Genomic DNA, 21,393 nt, shown 5'->3' on the forward strand with positions numbered 1-21,393 from the left:
TTATGAAAAGACAGTGCCAAAGGCCTTATTGAAGTCAAGGCAGACAATATTCACTGCTCTCCCCTCATCTACCAAGCCAGTCATTGTATCACAGAAGGCTATCAGGTTGGGTAAGAATGACTTCCCCTCGGTGAATCTATGCTGACTGACCAACTTCTTGTCCTTCATGTGCTTGGAAATTGCTTTCAGGATTAGTTGTTCCACCATATTCCCAGAGACTGAGGTGAGTCTGAGCAGCCTTTAGTTCCATGAGTCCTCCTTCCTACCATTTCTGAAGATAGAAGTGACACTTGCTTTCCTCCAGTTCTCAGGCACCTTTTCCAATTGCTATGATTGTTCAAAAGTTATTGAGAGTGGCCTCAGTGTGACATCACAGCCAGCTGCCTCAGTATTCGTGAGTGCATCCCATCAAGCTCCATGGACATACACGTCGTTTGCTTAAGTGTTCCCCGACTTGATCCTCTTCCACCAAGGGTATATTTTCCTTGCTCCAGACTGTCCCCTTGTCTCTGGGGCCTGAGATTTCCAAAGGCTATTCACGATCACAACTTTCTTCTTCCATGTACCTCAAAATGAAGAGTCTTGCTCTGTGTTCTTGATAACCTTCTCAGAGGTGTTAGAAGGATGCAGTTAGGTGTCCTGTAAGCCCTCTATTCTCCAGATCAAGCAAGCCAAGGTTCTTCAGCCAGTCCTTATAGGGTGGCTGTCTGCTGGACTCAGTCAAGTTTATTAGTATCTTTCTTGTACTATAGAGCCCAGAACTCTGTTCTTATGAGAGCCAAGTAACAGGAAATAACTACTTCCCTCGACCTACTGGCTGTGTTACTACAGCTCAGTATGGTTAGCCTTCACTGATGACTCCTATTTAGCTTGCTGTTCACCAGGATCCCAGTTCAAGAGAGGCGTTACAGCCTGGGGACAACCGACTACAATTACAGGGTGTTATTCTGTGGTGTATTCTTCTCTGGCTGGGGCCACAGTCCCAAAGTAGCCATCTGTGCACTTCCCTTGAAATTACCAAATGAGCCAAGTTTGCTTAGCAACACACCTTCCTGGCTAACAATTCATATAAGTATGCATTTGATAAATGTTGCTCTTTGGTGGCTGCTGCAGAAAACTATGGCTGCAGCCACTGCCTGCTTAGCCAGTTCCTCTCTCTACTGTCCAGCTGAGGCAAGTTTTCTCACTGGCAAACCATTTGGTTTGGTGACCACCAAGGGCACTACCATTTCTGCACTGACAAACACAGCTGCTCACAGGTAGTATGCACAAACACAAGGCACAGAGAGGGAGAAAAATACAGCTGGAACAGTCTTTACTTGGATATAAAATAGTCTCTTTTCTGCACAAATTTTGTTCTTATGACCAGATTACCTTCATGTGAAAGTAAAGATTCTCCTTGAAGTTTAGTTGCTTCCAAGTATGTCTGCAACGGTTTATAATTCTCAGAAGAAATTCTAATTACACTTGAAACGTTAATCCCAAGCTCAGACATCACGGGCAACAGCTGAGGGTTGTGGAAATCCAAAATTATAAAGTAATGATGGGCACCATCATCTGGTTCATCATCTGTTCAAAACACAACAAAACCAGATTAGAGCAAGGACATTCAACAGCTAAACAAAATCCTTTTTTTTCTTGATTGTATAGGGATGCTGCAAATTAAGGTCAGAGAAACAGTCCTTTTATAACTTCATTGGGATAATTACAAGTTTCAAAATATTATGTGCATTAGACTGAAGTCTTATGTAGGAAAACACCTAGAACTCAGCAGGAAGAATACAAGTCAGAAGTAATAATTGCTTGGAGAAGCACCAAAGAAAAACTGGAGAAGCTGATTATAACCAGAATGCTAGCTGTAGCAGCATTTCTGTAATTGCTTCTCTTTAAGGAGGAGTTAGTGTCAGGACATATTCACATGCTCTAATGATAGTTTAAGCTATCCTATTTCATCCTGCATAAAACTGTCCAGGGAGCACACACAAAGTTACTGTGTGTTAGACAAGAGATTACATTAGCTGTAATAATTCTGAAGGATTAAGCTGCAGGTATGAGCTGACTCACTGCTGACTGCTCCCTGCCCAACAGGTTCATGTTTGCTAGATGGACTCCCTGTCAAAATCCTCATCAGCTGGTAATACCAGCTCACACTAGCCCTTTCAGCTGGCAAGGGGCATATCCAAATTCATCCTAAAGTGCAGATAAAACGTTTCACTGAGTGCCTGCATTATGGTCTTATTAGTTCTGTAGAAATATGCATAGCAACATTTCAGAACCAAAGCAAAAGGTTAAGCATTATGTAAGTAAAAACGAGTCCTCCAGAAGCTTGACTCTAGTCTAAGTTAATTGTGTAGATCCCCTTTACAGCCCATGGAGAAATGTAGGTAATACAAGGAGAAAGACACGTTTGGATACTGACACAAATGCATTTAATTACTCTGAAATCTTTCTGTAGAAAGGTTTTCTGTAGGATTTGTTTAGCCACCTTCTTTTAGTCTTAAACATGCTAAAACATGTTGACATGCTACATATACCACATCTGTATTTTATTTCTTGGATTGTACAATCTATCCTAATACTGAGCAGAACACAGTGCCCTCTTCAAATGCAAAGTGGCAATGCCTTAATATTGCCAAATAGATCTTGACTTTTCAACATGGAACAAAACAAAGTACTCTGAAGCTAGGTTGCAAGATTTCTAGCAAGATTATCAGGAGTGTATCTGCTTTTTTTTACATACCAATGTATTTGTCTTCCTCTTCCACTTCTCCCCGTCGCTTCAGTTGGGTGTCCTTTTTAACAATGACTGGTACTAGAGGGCCTCCTTCTGTCTTTTTTCCTTTCTTTTCTTTCTCGGCTGTCTTGGTGCTATGTATGTTCTTCTTGTCAGGAGTTTTAGCTTTCTCTTTCCCTCCATATTTTTCCTTTTGTTGCTCTTCTTCAGCCTGACAGATAAATAAACTAGGTTCTCATTGTAGCCTTTACGCAGAACAAAGGGCAGACTGCTGTAAAATTTTCGTAGTTCAATTTTTTTTATTTGAATACGTTTCCCATTCAGTCACTATAATGTTGATGTGGCAAAGCTGTCTTGAACACTCTGCTTTATCCTTCTCAAACACGCCATTCAGTTTATTATATTCTTACGAAACCATAGTGTTAAGACTTCACATTAAAAAGGAACTTTGAGAGGTAGGTAGACATTATACCTACAAAACTAATGAAATGCATACTGGTGGAAAGATGAGTAAAGAATCTCTGCGCTTCAGTTACTGCCACTACAGCACTTGCATCAGCCAGAAACCTTCCCTGGACTGAAGGGAAATAAGACAAAAATTCAATTTCTATTAAGTCTTTAGCATCTCTGTTAACACTCTTGAGTATGGTGTAAAATGGTACCAGCACTATTTGTCTTTGATGTAAATATCTGTCTACTATAAACTCAAACCAAGAGTCTTGTGCTCATTTCACACAGGATATTACTCAGCCATTCTCATTATTTTCAAACAAAAGTTTCAAACAAAAGTTCAAACAAAAGAACTACATTAAGTTCTGCTCAGTAATTTAAAAGTAAAGAATGAAAAAAGATTTTGTAAGTATCCCAAAGCCTCACACTATAAATCCAGAAAGCTCAGAGCCAATCTAAAATTAAAATAATCTAGACTATATTAAGGTAAAGCAAGGTGCTGTAAGAGCAGGAAAGCCTCCACATTATTTTTACCCAGCAGCACTACTATGCACTAACTATGCAAGAATGACATTTAAGGATTGTAAAGCTAAATTAAATACAATAAAATGATATTAACTTAACTTACTGTTACCATCCTGCTGGTGTCCCTTTAAAGGCTATTAAAGCAAGGAGAAAAGCTCTCCATGCAAATGAGACAAGGCAGTTGACTCTACAGAGTTGCTTTCCCTACATCCAGCTGGAAAAGCAGACTTCCCAGCTGTAGAACTTGCGTTTAGTACAAATTCAAAACCAAAGCAGAAAATCTTTTCCTGCTTTTCCCTTCATCATACCTCCCCTTTCTGTAAAATTTAGAAACGACTTCAAGAGATTCTTAAAACTATTTGTGCTGGGAAATGGGGGAATTGGATGTTTTCATTATTTTCTTTCAAATTTATTTGTCTTTGGACATTTCAAACCAAAGATTTTGATAGTACTACTCTGAATTCTAAGCTGATGAGCACATCAAAACAGATTATACAATCATCAGGCTACAAAGTTCACAACAAGCTTTTTCTATTGCAACTGCATCATTTTATGTGAATAAGTCTCAAATAAGCAGAGACATTTCCAAACTTGCCAAGATTTCAATGAAGAACACTAGTTGACCTTAATACCTCGGGAAGTAAAAGCCTTTCCTTCCTAGGATTCTTTCATTTTCCTTTCAGTGTCCTATTTCTCCCTCCCTACAAGGTACAGCTTTCTGTGGAGTTTCTAATCTTCCATTAGCTTTACATTCTGTAATTTTGTTATTTTAAGCTTCATATTACAGAATCTTACTACCTCAGTTTTCTAATTCAGACACATTTCTCTTCTGCATATTAATTTAGATGCATACACCTGTCAATTTAGGACAAGCTTCTGCTCCTAATGAAATACAGAAATTTCATAATGATTTATTTTTGTTTATTCACTTGCTCTTTTTCTTCTGCCAATACATTGTATTAACCAGTGTCTATTCTAAAAAACAATGGACAGTTACATGGGCTTTCTGAGAACTGATCTGCTAGTAAAATCCTGGTTTCGACCCCTGAGTTGTTGGCAATCGAGCTGATACTGTACAAGCTAGTTGGAAAGGATTAAAAATGTTATGGCAGACAATTTTAGAATTAGAATTCTAAATTAAAAGCCAGTTTCTGCCCATTCTGTACTGCAGAGCATCTTCATAGCGAAAAGCTTTCCCAAATCTTGACTCTGTCTTTGTCCTTCAGCTGCTGCTCTCATGTTTGCCTGTCATGCTTTGATACAGATATAATCCAGGGGAGGTGACAATTTTGTCCAGAGTGGCTGGCTAAAACAGAGCAGAAATTGTAAGTTCCAGAGATTCTTCAACCTTCCATATCGACCATCTTCAGATTCTTCAGGGAAATAAAATTATAGTTATAAGAGTAACCTTGCAAAATCAAAGTTAAAGGCTCCATTTTAATATTGAAGGGCCTAATCTTTAAACTTCAAATTCTTGTTTTACAGTTTACTTACCTGCACTGACTGATATCTAAGAGAAAAGCCAGTTTTTCTCCATTCACTATAAAACATCTGCTCTATAGCTTCAACCTTTCAATTTCTCTTCAGGTTGAAAATGCATTTATTTTTTCTAAGATTCTTTATGTATTTCCGTGGCTTACGTTATCATTTGCTAATCAATTTTGCAACTGACTTCTATGGGAGCAGGATACAACTTTAATTTACCACCTAGCATTTAATGCTCTTGTGCTTGTGCGCTATACTTCATCTACCAATTATTCCCACAAATAGAATTATTGATAAAGAAATTTACAGACTTTTCAACTACAAGAAATGCATGAAACTGTTCTCTTCTTGTTTCTTTTACATGCATAGAATGCTTAGGTCTCCATGCCATCACGTTTTACCTTATAGTTTTTGATCAATTAACAGGGTAAATTATTGCAGCAGTTATATGACTTTCTGACAATGGTCTTCAGCTGCACGTACGTTTGCTGGAAAAGGACTATAGAAAAGACCAATTATTCAGTAAGTTGTTGAAAGGTACCACTGACAACTTTTTTTTTTTTTTTTTTAAATTACAGATGTTAGAGAGCAAGTTCTGATCTGATTGTGATTCTGTGCAAACTTGGTGAAATTCTTCCTAGCAATCTGACCAAGGCCATCTTGGAGCTAGTAGTGACAATCTTGGAGAATATGTGGAAGTGAGTTTTGGGAACACTGGAAAATGTGGTACCCAGTTCTGAAAAGCAGACTTCAAGATATGAACTATTTGGAGAGAGTTCAGAGTAGAGGAACAAGCATAATCAAAAACTAGAAACCATAGCATATATTTGAGTTTGTTTAGTTAAATATGTAATAGATTTCTGTAGAATGGAGGGTAAGAACTGTTGTCCCACACACAGTGAGAAGTGAAGCAGTAATGGGTTTAAGTTAAAGCAAGGTTGATAGGATTAGAAAACTTTTCCAAATGGCTATGTTGCAGAGATAGTTGAGCAGTAATACTGATTGCCGCAGAAAAGCAAAAGCACAGCAGTGTAAGGTTTTAAGAAGAGGTTCAACAAACATCTGCCAGGAATAGGTTATGTAAATTATATCCTGCCTTAGTGCCAGAGGATGGAATAGATAACTTCTCCAAATTTCCTCCAGAGAGGTGATTCATGGTAATAACTTCTTCACAGTGCTGCTCTGCACCTTTACCTCAGCAGAGATATATTAAGGTGAAGCCAGTTTCTAGCTCTATTTCCTATTGGTCCTAAGACTCAGCTAAGACATTACTACTACTCACTCTATCAAAGAGTTCTTGCACAATATTTTTTATTTTCTTTTTTTTTTTCCCCTGTATCACCTGCATTTGAGTAATTGAGAGCTTCTTCCCCAAAATCTAACTCAAGATAAATTTCTATTCACAGTTCTCTTCAATTACAGATCTAGGAAGTCAAGCATGAGAAGAAAGCTGAATTTATGTAAACAACACTAGAAGAGAAGGGTCTTCACAAAGTTAATTAAGCATCCTCCCCAAGGCATACTGTAGCACCTTCTTTTCAGCTTCTCTTCTCTGAAGGTCCTTCTGTTTGAGACAAAGCAGTTGAAATTTCAACAGCTTTCCAGTTAGTGTTATGGGAATTTCTTCACCACTATCCAGAATGGCTTTGGCTACTTCTATCACCTGCAGAGAAAAAAAGCCAAAAATAACTACTGTACACTTTTAATATTGCATTTGACATATATTTTGCATGCTGAAATGAGGAAGAGCTATCTCACATTGTACAATGCATGGGTCAAAATGGCCACACTTTCAGTAAAACAACATATCAGTAAGATGAATAGCTATTCATTGGTTCCTAAGACCTCTAATGAAGTTATATCTGCTGTAGTATGAGATAAAACTATAACGGAGAAAATTTCTATGATTTATGTAAAGGTCAACAGACACACAGTTCTCAGAGTAAAATGTCATTTTTTAGGTTTTAAACAAAGAAGCAACATTAAGCAACTACTTATTATAAAGTAATAAATTTAAAAGCATTTAACTGATAGCAAATCAAGGGGAATAGTTTGGAGTACTGTTTACAAAGTGACTAGTGTCTGAGGCACTAGCCCTGAATGAAAGATAAAAACTTCTTGAAGGGAATCTGAGAGGGTCTCTCCTGGTGAAAATATACCCCCCCTCCCTGTGTAATTCTGATTCTGTTGGTATGCAGCCTAATTGGGGTGAAATAAGGCTATTGAGTTTTCTTAGGGTGATGACAGCAGTGGGAACATACAGCTGCATTGTCCAGATGTGTGGCATTGACAGGCTGTTTTATGACTATGTTTTTTACAGCTTGTTTCCACTAAATTTCATACAACTCACTAACATCTGGGCCGTTTTCCTTGGAGCCTCATAACCACTTTATTTACTGCGAAAAAAATAAAATAACATAAAAATACCATAAAAACTTGTTATATGTTTCTTTTCACTTGTGTTGTCTCTGTAATAAAGTTCACCTATGTAGGAAGGGATGTTGAGGAATAATATAACCATAATATTTTCCTACTTTTGTTTTTAAGCGACCATCAGCTTTATTTATAACCATGGACTGAATTAGGTGTTACTCAAATGTTCTGACATGTTTCTCTTTTCCCCTCTTGGAGCAATTACAGTTGGGCACATATGGTGTCAATTTTGCTTGCTAACATTCAGACAATGAAGGTGTACACTGCATCTCACTGAACTGTGTCTTGTCTAATGCAAACACCACCATTAGCTTTGAGCTTTCATAGCTTCTTGGCCAGCTTAGAAATTTTTCACTTCTCAAGTAAAACCTAGGTAAGCAAACGTAGCCACTAAAAATGCTTCTCTGAATCAAGGCAAAATGAATCCAGACTATTATATGCCAAATTACTGTTTCATACAAATGAAAGCAAAGTGCAGAAAAAGTAATCTCTTAAAATTCAGATTTTTCTGAATTGCGTAACAGGGAGACAAAACCACCAAAATATTTGCATTTATAAATCCTCCCAAAACAATCCTGCCCCTCCAACACTAATAAACCTGATGATCTTAACATACACACAGGAAAATACATCATGGTTAAGCTCAGTTCTGCTCTGCATCTTTCATATTCAGAGTAAGATTACTTACTGGTCACTATCTCAACAAGCCATCCATAGGCAGCTTCCATAAAGACCCCCATTGACTTCAGAGTCACAGCAGAAAATCAGGATATGATAAGAACAGACTTTAAAACTCCCAAAGACTGTAGGCACACTAGAAACTACTAGCTATTCCAACAAAAAATAGTCACCCAGAGCTAGCTACACAAACCTGTCCTCTGAAAGAAAGAGACTTAGGTAGAAATATCACAGTGATTTCCCTTAGAGAGAAAAATTCTCATATATTTTTTTTTGCAGAAGTGGTGTTAACAGCCTATGGAAAGGGATGCTTCCCAATTGCCTAATTAGACGAGTTGCACATTTCTTGAAACACAATAGAGGGAAAACGGAGGGATTCTGGAAGGATTCCTGAGAAGCACATACATAGTAACCTGGCTCGATGGCAGTTGCTGATTTATTGTTCATGGAAGAAGGAAGGAACGCTTAGGCTCTTTTACAACCCATTGTTCCTGAGAAGTTCAAAGCATTTTACCAGTCAAAAGCAATGCATCATGACTATTCCTATTTTGTAGAGAGAGAACGCAGAAATGAAGAGACTTGTCCAAAGTCTATAGTGAGCTGGACAACTCCGAGTGGGTGGGAAGGACAAATTTTCTTACGTGAGGCATTAGAGAAGCATAAACCAAACTATTTAACAGGAGTACATTCCATGACTGCGGAGAGAGGTCAGACAAATAAGACACAGACAAAATGAGCACACAACATTTGGCAATACAAAGAAAGCAAGTAAGTTTTTCATACAGCAATGTAAGATCTGTTTTATGCATAAGCAAATAAAAAGCAATCCTTCATCACTGCTAGTTTAAAGACAGAACATGGATCTATCCATGCACTGTAAATAAAAGAAATTAAATTTAGTACATTTATGCATGTTTACTTCATCTGTGGTCCTGTGAATTATGAAGGCACCTGGCATAAACAGTTAAGAACCCAGAGAGCCTCAATAAAAAAAATAAAAAAAGCTGAAGACAAAGACTTGGTAGGAGTACAGAGGGAATTTTTTCGGATACTACAAAGTGGATTCATTTCAGATTGGCTATACTTCATCCCGCCAGTGATGACCTTTTACTTGTGTGAGAAACCATGGAAACTTGGATGGACAAACTCAGTTAGGTAGGGCCTCTTTTCCTTTAAAGGAAGAGGAAACTTAGCATTCCTCACACAGCAGGGGTCACATTTGTGAAGTGCAGAAAGGCTTCAGTGGTGCAGTATTTGATCTCATATGGTGGCAGCATGAACCACGCAGAGATGTAGCTGCCTGGTGCAAAGGGCATAGATTTCAAGCCATTCAAACACTGCATGAGTGCTTGTAAGCGACACTACATTATTGGCAGATGCTAGCACCAGATAGGAGACAGGTCTTAAAAGTTAGGGAAACATTTAAAGCCAAAGTCTTTATGGTATCCTTCTTTGAAATGCCTCCTTTTCAATATACAGAACCACTGTGGCTGCTAAATCATAATCAGAAAAGCTTTCAAAGTGATAAATTGCATTACCAACTTTCACAGCTTTATGACTACTTGGAAACAGTAGCATCACTGGCTATGAACAGTGGTCAGCCCACTTCATAGTGTAGTTCTCCCACATCCAGGGTGAGCTTTCTAAAGCCCTGTCTTCCCTCTTGTTCTTGAAACGATAAGAAATGCAGGCCATCACATATATCTCTCTCACATAACACTTCCTGAAAGAAACATAATGGTTCCTAGAAGAACTTCTCAGTAATTCCAATCCCTTAGTAACTGACACAGTTCAAGTCAATCTGAAGCAGAGGAGCCATCAGTCAAGAGGCTATACGTACCAACCAAGTTATTATTTACTGTTCAAATGTACTTTCCTGAGCAAGCTAATAAAAGCAGGAGGGAAAAAAAAAGTGATTTTCTCTTATTACAATCTGCCATCAGTATCATGAATCCCTCACAAGCAGCTGTCAAGACAGACTAGGGAACAAAAGCTGCACGTGTCATACCGACAAATTTCTTTTGTCCAAAGAAGATTTCACACATACTATTAAATATTTCTGAATCTGCTGATTTCCTTTCACTGACTATAGCATATAGATCAATTATTTTGAAAGTATACCAGGCAGGCACTGAGTTAACTGAAACAACTTCTTTCAGATCACACTTGCAGTGTGTTGAAAGGCAATTTAGTCTCCACTATCAGACCATTCACCCACTTTCATTTGTCCTCTCAGAACCTCTTCCCAACTATGATGTCAAAAGATCACTTGCTTAATCATTATCCTTCACTGGTGAATTAATGACTCACGATCTGAACTGAGCTTAAGGACTCATGTAAATCGGTAAATCAGTTGCATATCTGAACAGAGCTCCATATAGAGCTTACATACCCACAAGGTAGACTGTAAAACTTAAGCTAAGCCAATAAATCATCTTCATTAATCAATGAAGACTACCAACATGTATTCCAGAGAAATAAAAAAAAAAATTAAAGTGGATTTGATGACTCCTCCTGCCCCTCAGAGTCCTTTTTGAACAAACCTACTAAAATAAGAATAGGACACTTTCACTATTGAGCAGTACTGAGCAATTACATATATTGTTCATGTACTAAATAATTGCTTTTCAATTGCGAGAACATTTCTCAAAGCAACGACAATGGCTGCTTGTGCCCTAGAAAAATGTCTTGTCACTCATATGAGTGAGTCTGTTTTTTGCCAAAGCACAACACACTGTGATCTGGTTAGCAGAAACCTATTTAGAAATATCCATTGCAAGAACATTTACTCTTTAAACCTCTCTCTACTGAAAATGTGCAACCTGAGGGCATACCTGGTTTAATCTCAGCAATGCAGAATGAGAACTTTCTAAGACCTGTGTACAGCATACGTGTCTTAGTGTTACAAGTACTTAAATGCTTTAAGGGAAATAGAAACAGGTGAATAACCTAATTTAAGTAAAAATAAAAAAATACATTACATACAAATTAGGATGATGTTTCACCTTGGCTTTATCAAAGAGCTCTCACCATCTATGACATATATCTCCTATGGCTTCCTGACCACCTGACTGCTACCAAAATGAATTGCTTTAAGGGAAGACAAAATACAATATAAATATCCAGTGATTCCAAAGATCAGCCATTGGCATTGCGATCTCTAGAAGGAGAAGATTTATGCATAGAGAAGGTTTTCTCATGTGACCCTTCAGATACCTGTTTCCTTTTAACACTCCGATTGGGGAAGATAGTTGAAATAGGATTTAAGTGATTTCTGAAGAACTCCTACAGAACCCAGACCTTTTTAAAAAGACAGGACAGGCCAGTTCACTGTGATCTGTGCTCAGAAGAAGAGTTATATTGCTATGATCAAATCTTGAAATGTTTACATTTCAGTGGTATGAAACTGCCCAGCAAGTCTTTCCATCAGGGAGAAGAATATTTTATGCTTCCAAGAAGTAAATTGTCTCTAGGAATTCCAGCCAACTGGATCCGTACAATGAACATTACAAAGCTAAAGGATTTAGTCACGCTTCTAACATCGCATCTGGCTAGGAAAAGAACTCAATCAGAGGGTAACAAAAAGATTTAAGAAGCAAAGTTGTCTCATCAACCCTTGTGCTGGCAGAACCCATCTATCTGTATCTTGCCAGAGTTTCCTAAGCCACCTCAGAACTCATGGGCCTGGAAGTCCCGATGGCCTCGTAGGCTTCACACCGCAAAACTCCTAGACAGGATCTTTCCACCTTGGTCCAGCTTTGCAACAGAGCTTCGGGCATTTAAATTTTTTAAAAATTTCCTTTGGTAACAAACAATTCTGGGATTCATTCCTCTACTTGAGAAAAATGTCTTACACTCTATTGCCCTTAATTAACCAGTTATAGTCATATGCAATTTTTGAAGGCAACAAAACAGAGAATAGCGTTTCCTCTGCCTACTCCAGAGGGTGCCTCTACCAATTTAAGGATGACATTCCTACAGACATAATTGCTGTTTGCTCTAGTTACACAGAGATTTCAACAAACCCTGTACAGAAAAAGCAGGAGATTTTAATACCAAGTTACATGCATGCAGGAAACCTTTTAATCAAGGAAGCAAAAAACCAAGATCTCACCAGTGTTCTAAAGCAGGTTTTAAACAGACAGATGAATTTCAAAAGGTATCAAGTTTCCTTCCTAGAAAATAAATCATCAACAATTTTTAGTTTTGAATGGCCTCAGCCCAAATAATTACAACTAACAGTAGTAAAATAATAATACACGCAGAGAGCATTACTTCTAGAATCCTAGAATTAGGATTATGACGAAGAATTGCTATTCTGAAATGGAAAGAAAAGATTAACCTCTTCAATTGTCTCATGTAAATAATAGAACCTGACATCTCAGATTTTAGAAAACAGAAAATTAGAAGACATGGATTGTTCTCCTGCAGGAGCTCAAGACTTTTTGCCCCAGTTTCAGCATTTAGAAATCCTGGTACTTCTTAACGTGACATATTGTCCTTAGAGAGGTCCCTGGAAAGGGATACTGAACTGGAGAGACTTTAGTAATGGATTGTCTACAATTTCTAGGACTGATTGGTTCATAGCAACAATAGGTCAGTCTCACAGAATAAATAAATCCCAGAGGGAAGGCATATAATTTGGTAACTCAAAGGACTACACAGGCCACTGTTGATCATGAAGTGGCATCAGATGCTCTGACAATGGCAAAGGCTGATGCAAAGACATGATGGTATGTCTTTACTCTGGGCAGTATGTCATTCCTTTTAGGTGGCATGGGTTTCCTATATTTGAAATAAAAATCCCTTTGCCATTATCTGAGGCTTAGAACTATTTACTTGATCTCACACAGACCCCTCCAATGCCTCTAGGATGATCTAGGTCATGAAGACATGCATAGTGGACTGGCATATGGAACACAGAACTAAGCTGTTCTTTGCTGTTCTGGAAAGGCAGCTGAATCCAGGTGAATGCCTTTTCTTTGGTCAGGACATTTTCTTTTGTTTCAATTTGGCTGAGTTATAAGAAAGCATTTGACAAAGATATTCTACTGTCTTGGATATTTGTGCTAGCAAGGCAATTGTCTGTCCAAGCAATTTAGCAAACACTAAGAAGTCCACCAGTGAAAGGCATCATGAAGTCAGAATTAAGGTGAGCAGGACAGATGGAAGCTCATGTAGCTTTTTCTCAGTGAGTTCTAGCAAAATCTTCAAGGTGTAGGAAATCTTGGACTACCTTAACATTATCTAGGAGGAATGGGGATAACCCAAGTTTGAAGTTCATCTGAAGATGCCAAAGATTAGTGACCTGAGGTGTGACAGTATTTGTTTGGAATAGTTTGGCATAGCCATAAATTGGCAGCAGAGCAAACTGAATTGCCTGTAAAGGTCTCCTGTGAGATAAAGAGGGGGGTAAGTCTAACCTCAGCTGGTAACACAGACACTGGTAGTCTTTCATAAGGCTCGCTCATATTGATATTCACAAACTGCTGAAGACCAATGGGAGATGTGAAAATTGCTAAACCTAAGCTAACAGTTTTTTTGCTTAACATCCTTTTAAGTAAACTGACCTAAATACTTGGACTCAGGAGGCAGAGTAGTTAAACTCTCCTCAGAAGACAAGACAATAAATATCCTGGGTAAATGTACCACCTCATTTACAAAACATACTGCATTCTGTACCATGATGTACCTGGTAGGAGCTTGGTAACAGATAGAGCAGAGCCAAAAACAGATGAGTAGATGGTTCCCACAGCAGGACTTAAAGTCCCTTACCCTTTCCTGGAGCCAGTACATCCCTAAAAGGCAACTTCATTTAACAACCATTCCCAACTGTTTCCTGAGCATTGATCCTCTGCATATCCATACAGTGTAAGGGCCAAGTCCTTCTGCAATAAAATTCTCTTAACTTGCATCCACACAATAGCACTTTTGAAATTCATCTGTCTGTACTGGAATGGAAAATAAAATTAAATCTTTCTATCCTTCTGACCATTCAGCATGGCTGTCAAAGTTGTTTTTACTGTCAAACCCTCTCATCAAAACAATGACACCAGACAAATTTTGACTCCTGAGCTGTTCCATTTCACGATAACTTTAAAAATTCATTTTGTTCTACAGTGCAATGAGAGGAATCCGTGTCATTTACACCTAGAAAATCCAAGGATCCTTCTGTTTCTGCTACAGCCTATTGCCTGTTAAGACAAGAAGAACTGTGAATATTACACAATTTCCCAAGGATTCTGACAGCACAATCTTAGGGAACCAAAATAAACCAAAGAGAAAGCCATGTACCATATAAACGATTTTAAAACAATGCAAGATTCTATTTCTAACCAATAACCTTTTAGTCCTCAAAATAAGCTGTACAAAGCATGAACTAATTAAGATTTACATGCAAGCACGCAACTGAACATGGATTTTAATGGCAAAACTGTGCATATTATGCTTGGCAGTAGAAGGATTTAATCTGGGGGTCTCTTTGGTTTGTTTGTGGAAACTGCACAATGAGGTTGGTATCTCAATATGCCTGGTGATATGGGTTGGCTGTTATGTATCGTGACTCAGTAAAATTGGCACTTGTTCTGCTTTTATCAATCCAGAAGTCTGAAGTATCTGAGTTGATACTACTTCCCTGTTAGCAAGGAGGTAAAATAAATTGAGGTTTTGTATGAGAATCATTTACCACACACATTTGGAAGGAAGTCAACAGGAGAATCAAACAGGTCCTGTGTTCAGCCAGTAATGACAAGCAGCTGAACAGTTTGTAATCAGAATTCTATATTCTCTTCTGTTTAAATATTAACAGTTCCAGCATGTGACATGCAAACTAATGTTTGCTTGCTTCTCACATGCAAGAAGCAAACAGAGATCATTCAGTGCAATCAGACGGGTAACAAGATCCTGGATAGTCTGATTTAAAAGTCCTCACTATTTCAGATTTAAGGAAGAAAAGAAAGAAAAGTAAGAGAAAGACAACATATGGCCCCAGAGATAAGGATAATAGTAGATTTTATTTTTTTAAAGTGTATCCAGAACAAAATATCATTAACATGGCATTGATCTGATATTAAATGGAAACAGTAGAAGACTCAATAAAGATGCAGGAAAAGCAGGCCTAATCAGTGATTATTCTGCTCTATATTCGGGAAAACAACAGATAATATGGTTGTATCACTTGATTAATAAGCAGTTATTTCATACTGTATCAATAGAAAGTTGCAAAAAGGTAGTTTTTAAAGCTAGGCATACCAAAAACCAGTAGACCTGGACAACGTAATCAAAGAAGTATTAAAAACAGGTAGCTGAGGAGTTCTTTAGATGATGAATACTGACTTTAATCAACTCTTGGAGAACAAGGGCAGTTTTAAAGCAAATAAAAGAAAGCTGATGTCACACCAATGCTTAAAAAAGGGAAACTAGTATTTTAAGTACTGGCAATGTAATGCTGATCATTGCAGAGTAACAGAAAAGCTGCTATTATTTCCTTGATGTCCTAACAGAGGATTCAATGAACAACAAACAAAAGGAGGGTGTAATAATTACTATCAATTCAGTTTTGTTCTTTTTGGGGGGGAAAAAAAAAGAAAAAAAAAAAAGTTGGCCTTTTCACAAAGGGAATAGCTTTCTCTGGTAAGACTGCAATTCTAGTTGAAACGGACAATATGATACAGTGAAAAGCAGAATTCCCTAAATATTCTTTGCCTATTGATTTAGAAAGCAGTGACAAAGATTAAAACTCATCAACTGACAGATCTACATATGCAACTACAAAGAGTCATCATCAAATGGGTGAGTTTCTTGTAGGGTCTGAAGCATACAACATATTAAGACTATTTTATTTAAAAGTTTTGTCAGTGATCTGGGAAAAGACATAAAGTCTTCAATTATAAGATCTCTAGAAGACACAATAACCATGGAAATACAAAGAATGTAGTGGAAACCTCATTCATACAAAGAAATTTTGTTAATGTAGTTAGTATAGTGCAGAAAGCAATATGACTTGATTTTGTTAAATTACAAGACTTATATCTCAGAAGAAAGAAAACAGGCCAAATTTACAGGATGGAGAACCTGTAAAGTGGTAACTTTGGGAAGGACTCATTGGTCAAGGATGAACCAATCAATCCAAAATTAGCTCTTAGTGCAAGGCAGCAGCCAAGATAATTTATGCAACCTTCAGATTTGTATACAGTGAGCTATCCAACAGGAGCACATGCATTATGTTATGCTTGTTTTTGACATGCATTCAACAAAAACACTAAGTCCATTCACTGTCCACAATTAAATAAAACTAATGAATCGTAAATGTTTGTTAGAGAAGATTCACAGAAATTATTAAAGAATTGAAAAAAACCATGAAGGAATTTATTACACGTTGCTAAATAAAGAGAAAAATTAAAGGACAATTTGAACACAATCTCAAAGTTTCTACGCAGAGAAGATTAATTGCAAGATTTTATTTAATTTAGTAAATATGGCTGTAAGCCACACATTGAAACATATATTTACACTGAAACTAGAAGTAACTTTTATCAGGAAAGGTCCTCCCCAGAAACAAATGAAGTTGTAGCAGATTCTCAATTGTTTTCAATCATTTAGAAAAAACACCCAATCTTGATTTTAAAAATTTCAGCACACAGATGATTTTTGAAAAAAATACTGTGACGTGTGCTACAGTTCACGATAGCCTCTTCTGCCAATCAAATCTATCTATCTACTAATTTCACAGAACATAAACCAAACTGGTGATAGCAACACTGGTAAGAAATCCAACTCTTGGGCTACAGTGTTCAGAAATTTTCTTGTCAATAGCCTTTCTCACCAAAAAAGAAGAATCAAAACAATTTAGTGATCTCATTTTGTGCATATTTATTTATTTACTTCTGCAGCATTCACTGGTCTCTTGGGAAACCAGATCATATCCGCACTTGAAAAACAAGTCTGAAGTTTTCAAACCTGACCAGAAAAGTTAGCTCTCAGAGAAGGGACATAACTCCCATTTAAATCCTCTTGTAAGCCAACAGTGTAAACCATAACAATGTAAGCCTAAGATACTAGGTATTTACCAAGCCCTCCCCAGCCTAGACTGAGAATAACACAGAGAGCATTGAGTCAGTTTTGAACCAATGAAAGGAGAAGTAAAACTCTTCATTTTGAAGCTGTGTCTCACAGGGGAAGGAAAGACAAAGAGGAGAAAAACGGCATCATTAAAGACAGGGTGCAGGATTTAAAAAAAAAAAAAAAAAAATCATCACTTGCAGGAAACTTTCCTTCCAACTACACCAAACACTTCCACTACATTTGAGGTCCAAAGCCCAGATAATCCATTTACCTTTTCCTTTCCAGTATGAATGTGTTCTCCAACCACATCATCCTCCCACCCCATGCAAGTTACAGGATTTGCTGCTATCACAGACTTCACTCCACTTGTGTAATGGCCTCTTCCCCTGGGTTGTGCCCAACTCTTCTACTTAAAGAATGCTTCCACTCTTCCACAGCATACTATACAGAGCCTAGTAGAAGATTAATTTACTCCTTCGGTTTGCTTTTTTACATATATATCTATTTATAAAATTCTGCCATGCCTAGGAGCTTTTGTAACTTGTATCCACCTTCAAGGAATCGTAAGTCTAGTGAGGATTTCTGGAGTGCAGTGCACACTGCTCATGCTGCCTCCCATCCTCAAAATGCAGGAGACGTCAGTAGAGTTAGCTATCAACCCAGTAATTAACAACTGGGAAAAACTTATTTACAGCTTATTTATTTTGCTGCAGTCTCACAGAATTCCAGGATGAGAGTGGGACATGATTTGATTATATTTTTCAGTTTGACAACTATAGGTAGGAGCCTTTCTGTGAGAAACCAGAATTAATATATTGATTCTTGACAGGTAGTAGAATTAATATTTTTAATTGCAATTAAGCTTTTTTGGTTAGACAGGAGGGCTTGTCCTGGAGATGAGCCAGAGCAGTGTGGAAGGATGTTGCTGTTATAAGCCTTCAATTTTGCTGGCTTCACAGGGACACATTTTGAAAGCAGTGTTCTGGGATTCACATCCAAACAAAACTGCTTCTCTCTCTGCAACTTGTGCTTTTTTCATCTTTCCCAGGCATCTCAGTTTATCTGAGAGAACCGCAGAATTGTTCCATATCTCTCTCCCTCCCACCCCTCTCTGTCTCATGGCCATGTCCCTTATTCAACTGTCCATTTTCAGCAACGTTATCTATCTACTTTCAGTCTTCTCACATGAAGGGGCCACATGAGGCTCCATCTTCTTTCACAGTCTTTTTTCACCATGGTACTACTCCCCATTTCCAGCTTCTTCCCTTATGAGTATGGGACAAGACTCCTCAAAATTTCCCAGGTAACATAAAGGCAACTTTCCTGATCCCATCCCAGTGAGTCCAACAAAACTGGAAAACAACTCTTAGGAGGAAAAAAAACCCCACAACACCAAAAAAAATCCTTCCATCCACAGAGGCCCTGAACTCAATCTCACCAGAATTTTCAAGGGGGGGGGGGGTGTGTGTGTGGATAATAAATCAGCCTAATGAATAAATCTGCCTAATGAATAAATCTAGTACGGAAAATTTAGCCTTGAATAGATTTTCAAAATTCAAAGTTTGGAAACTAGAACACTCTCATATTTAGTAGTGGTAATGCACCTTAATTACACATGACATTACCAACCTTAATAGAAAGCTGACAAAACAAGCAGGTACATAAACAATAAGAGATACATACTTTGCTTATAAAATGCATATATTTTATTCAAACATACTGTAGTTTTAGGTCTTCTCTGTTGGAAAAACTGTACATGATAAATTAATCCGATTCATTATGAACTCTGTTGATATTTTACAGGAAGTGTAACATTCTCCCTTCCATATACAAAGAAAAAAAATAATTTCCACAGCATCTTTATGAGAGTCTCAGCCTAACATCATTTAATTAAGTGCTGGAATTAGCACAGAATTACCAAGCAGGACTCCTACTCCCATCAAGTCACTTAAGAGACAGGAAAGGTGTTAAGACACCTAATTCTGGATTTGGAAATCTTTTAGCTACATATTCGTAAATCCTGCCCTGTTATCCTTCACTCTGTACAATAAGAGCAAATTCCCTGAAGGGCAAATTCCCTGATTTAGAATAGACAACAGGAATTATTTTAATATGTCATATATATGTATATGATATATAATTAGCCTGCAATATACCAAGAACAGTTAAAGTTTCTTGGCTTGCAGGCACAGCAGACTGAAATTTATGAAAACCCCTGCATTTCAGTAGACAGTGTGCAAGATCAATGACATAAGTAACAATGTTACTATAAATACCATTAACAACTGCATTACTATGCATGTTATCAGCCCCAAATTCACACACATGTACATGTCTTATGTTCAAAGACCATTAAACGTCAGGAATCTCATTTACAGTCTGCCTCCAAATGAATATGTGCTTGTGGAAATGCCAGTGCATGGAATCCTACCACAGAGAAGAACCCTATGCAGTGAAGACAGAAATGCTCCTCTCAGAAGAGCATTTCCCAACCCTCTGTTGTGCTAACCTCGTACTCCTTACTGCAGTGAAAGCTCTGAATGCACAAACTGCACGTGGACTTTAAGTGAATGCTCAGGAGCAAATTTCGCCCAGAGAGGCAGGATCTTAATGCTTGTGGCAACATGATCAATCTTTTAATTTGCTACAGCCAGAACGGAAACTGAGTCCAAGCAAAAGGTCAGAACAGGCATTTTATATTCTCTGTTAAAGGAGGGGAGGAAAAAAATGTCTTTGAGGAGTAAAGTAAGTAGCTAATGAGACACAGCACTGACAGCTGGAATTTAATAAGTATCCACTTCACAAGGAAAATTGCTCTTAGTAATTAAATACAGGTATCATACAAAGCTTCTGCTTAGAGCCAGACTTCAAAATCCTTCTGTCAGTAGGACTGAAGAGGTTTTACATACCAGGTAACACAAGGGTGAATTTGCCTGGGAGGCTAGTCCTAAACGAAGAGGGTTAATTGCATAAAATTCACAGTTGTGTCAGTGGTAAATAATTCCAAAGGGACTTGTTCAGATAGTAGTCTGGCATTACTGAAAAACAGACTGCAACTAAAAAGACCTGTTATAAAGTCCACCAAAACCTGAGACACATAAAAAGTTTATTAGTCGTTGCAGGACTAAAACGCAAACAAGATCTTTTTAGAGGGATCCAAAATTCTTTATGCTCCAGGTCTGTAGAGCCATAAAACTCTACCTGAGAAAATTTTAAACAATCTTCTAATTAATCACAGGATTTTATAACCTCTCACAAGCTGTAAGTAAAACATTAACAAGGTAGGAGGAAGTACTCTTTGTACTAAGCATGATTCCTAATCCTGCTGACACATCCCACTAGATGAACCAGGCTAGAATTTAACACCAAACTGAGATTATAAGGGATACTATCACACAGAGATGGTGTTTCATTTATGGGACTGCATTCCCATAAATGAAGGTATAAGTTCCTAAATTACTGGGAGCATCTGAGAAAGCAGAGTCTAATCAATCATTTTTGTATAATTTGTGACACCACCATCAAAATATGACTACAAAACATATTCGTAACATAACAAAACTTATATCCCTAAGAAGACATCTTGATCCTCACTTCATTAGCAATCGAACAGAACACTGTTGGTATCACAAAAAGAAAGTACTTTAAGTATCTGGATGCTTGAGTGTTTTTACCAGCTACATCCAATAGATTTGCATTTACTTAGGTATGTAACACAATCACATGGCTCTACTTATTTTAGTGTAAAAGAGCACTGACTCTGCAATACATGTTTTAACCTACCTCAGAGTACATAGGCACATTCTTAACCTTTTTTCCCTTTTGATTCCCAGATTCTCTGACCTGCAAGAAAATAAAGCATTCTATTGTGAGATTTTAAGTTTACACAAATTATTTTACCCATTGTTCCCTTTTGCAAACACTACACTCACACTCCAAAAGAGTGAGGAATCATCTTATGGTACCCTTCTACCTTAGGGAGGAAGCTTTTGTGATTAGCACCTTGAAGAAAAGTCTAACAAAAC

The 21,393-nt window shown here is 37.7% G+C and overlaps 1 protein-coding gene across 1 annotated transcript in view; it reads right to left on the reverse strand.

Annotated features, from left to right (window-relative positions):
* The window catches only part of SPAG17 (sperm associated antigen 17), a 119,191-nt gene that overhangs the window by 88,870 nt on the left and 8,928 nt on the right, over positions 1–21,393 (reverse strand). The window contains exons 3-6 of the mRNA XM_074809456.1: positions 21,152–21,211; positions 6,726–6,857; positions 2,741–2,945; positions 1,375–1,569 (exon numbers count right to left, since the gene is read on the reverse strand). Coding sequence (XP_074665557.1) covers positions 1,375–1,569; positions 2,741–2,945; positions 6,726–6,857; positions 21,152–21,211 — 592 coding nt within the window. The remainder of the gene's footprint in view (positions 1–1,374; positions 1,570–2,740; positions 2,946–6,725; positions 6,858–21,151; positions 21,212–21,393) is intronic.

Source organism: Strix aluco, chromosome 2 (genome assembly GCF_031877795.1).
Source record: "Strix aluco isolate bStrAlu1 chromosome 2, bStrAlu1.hap1, whole genome shotgun sequence".
Classification (NCBI taxonomy): domain Eukaryota; kingdom Metazoa; phylum Chordata; class Aves; order Strigiformes; family Strigidae; genus Strix; species Strix aluco.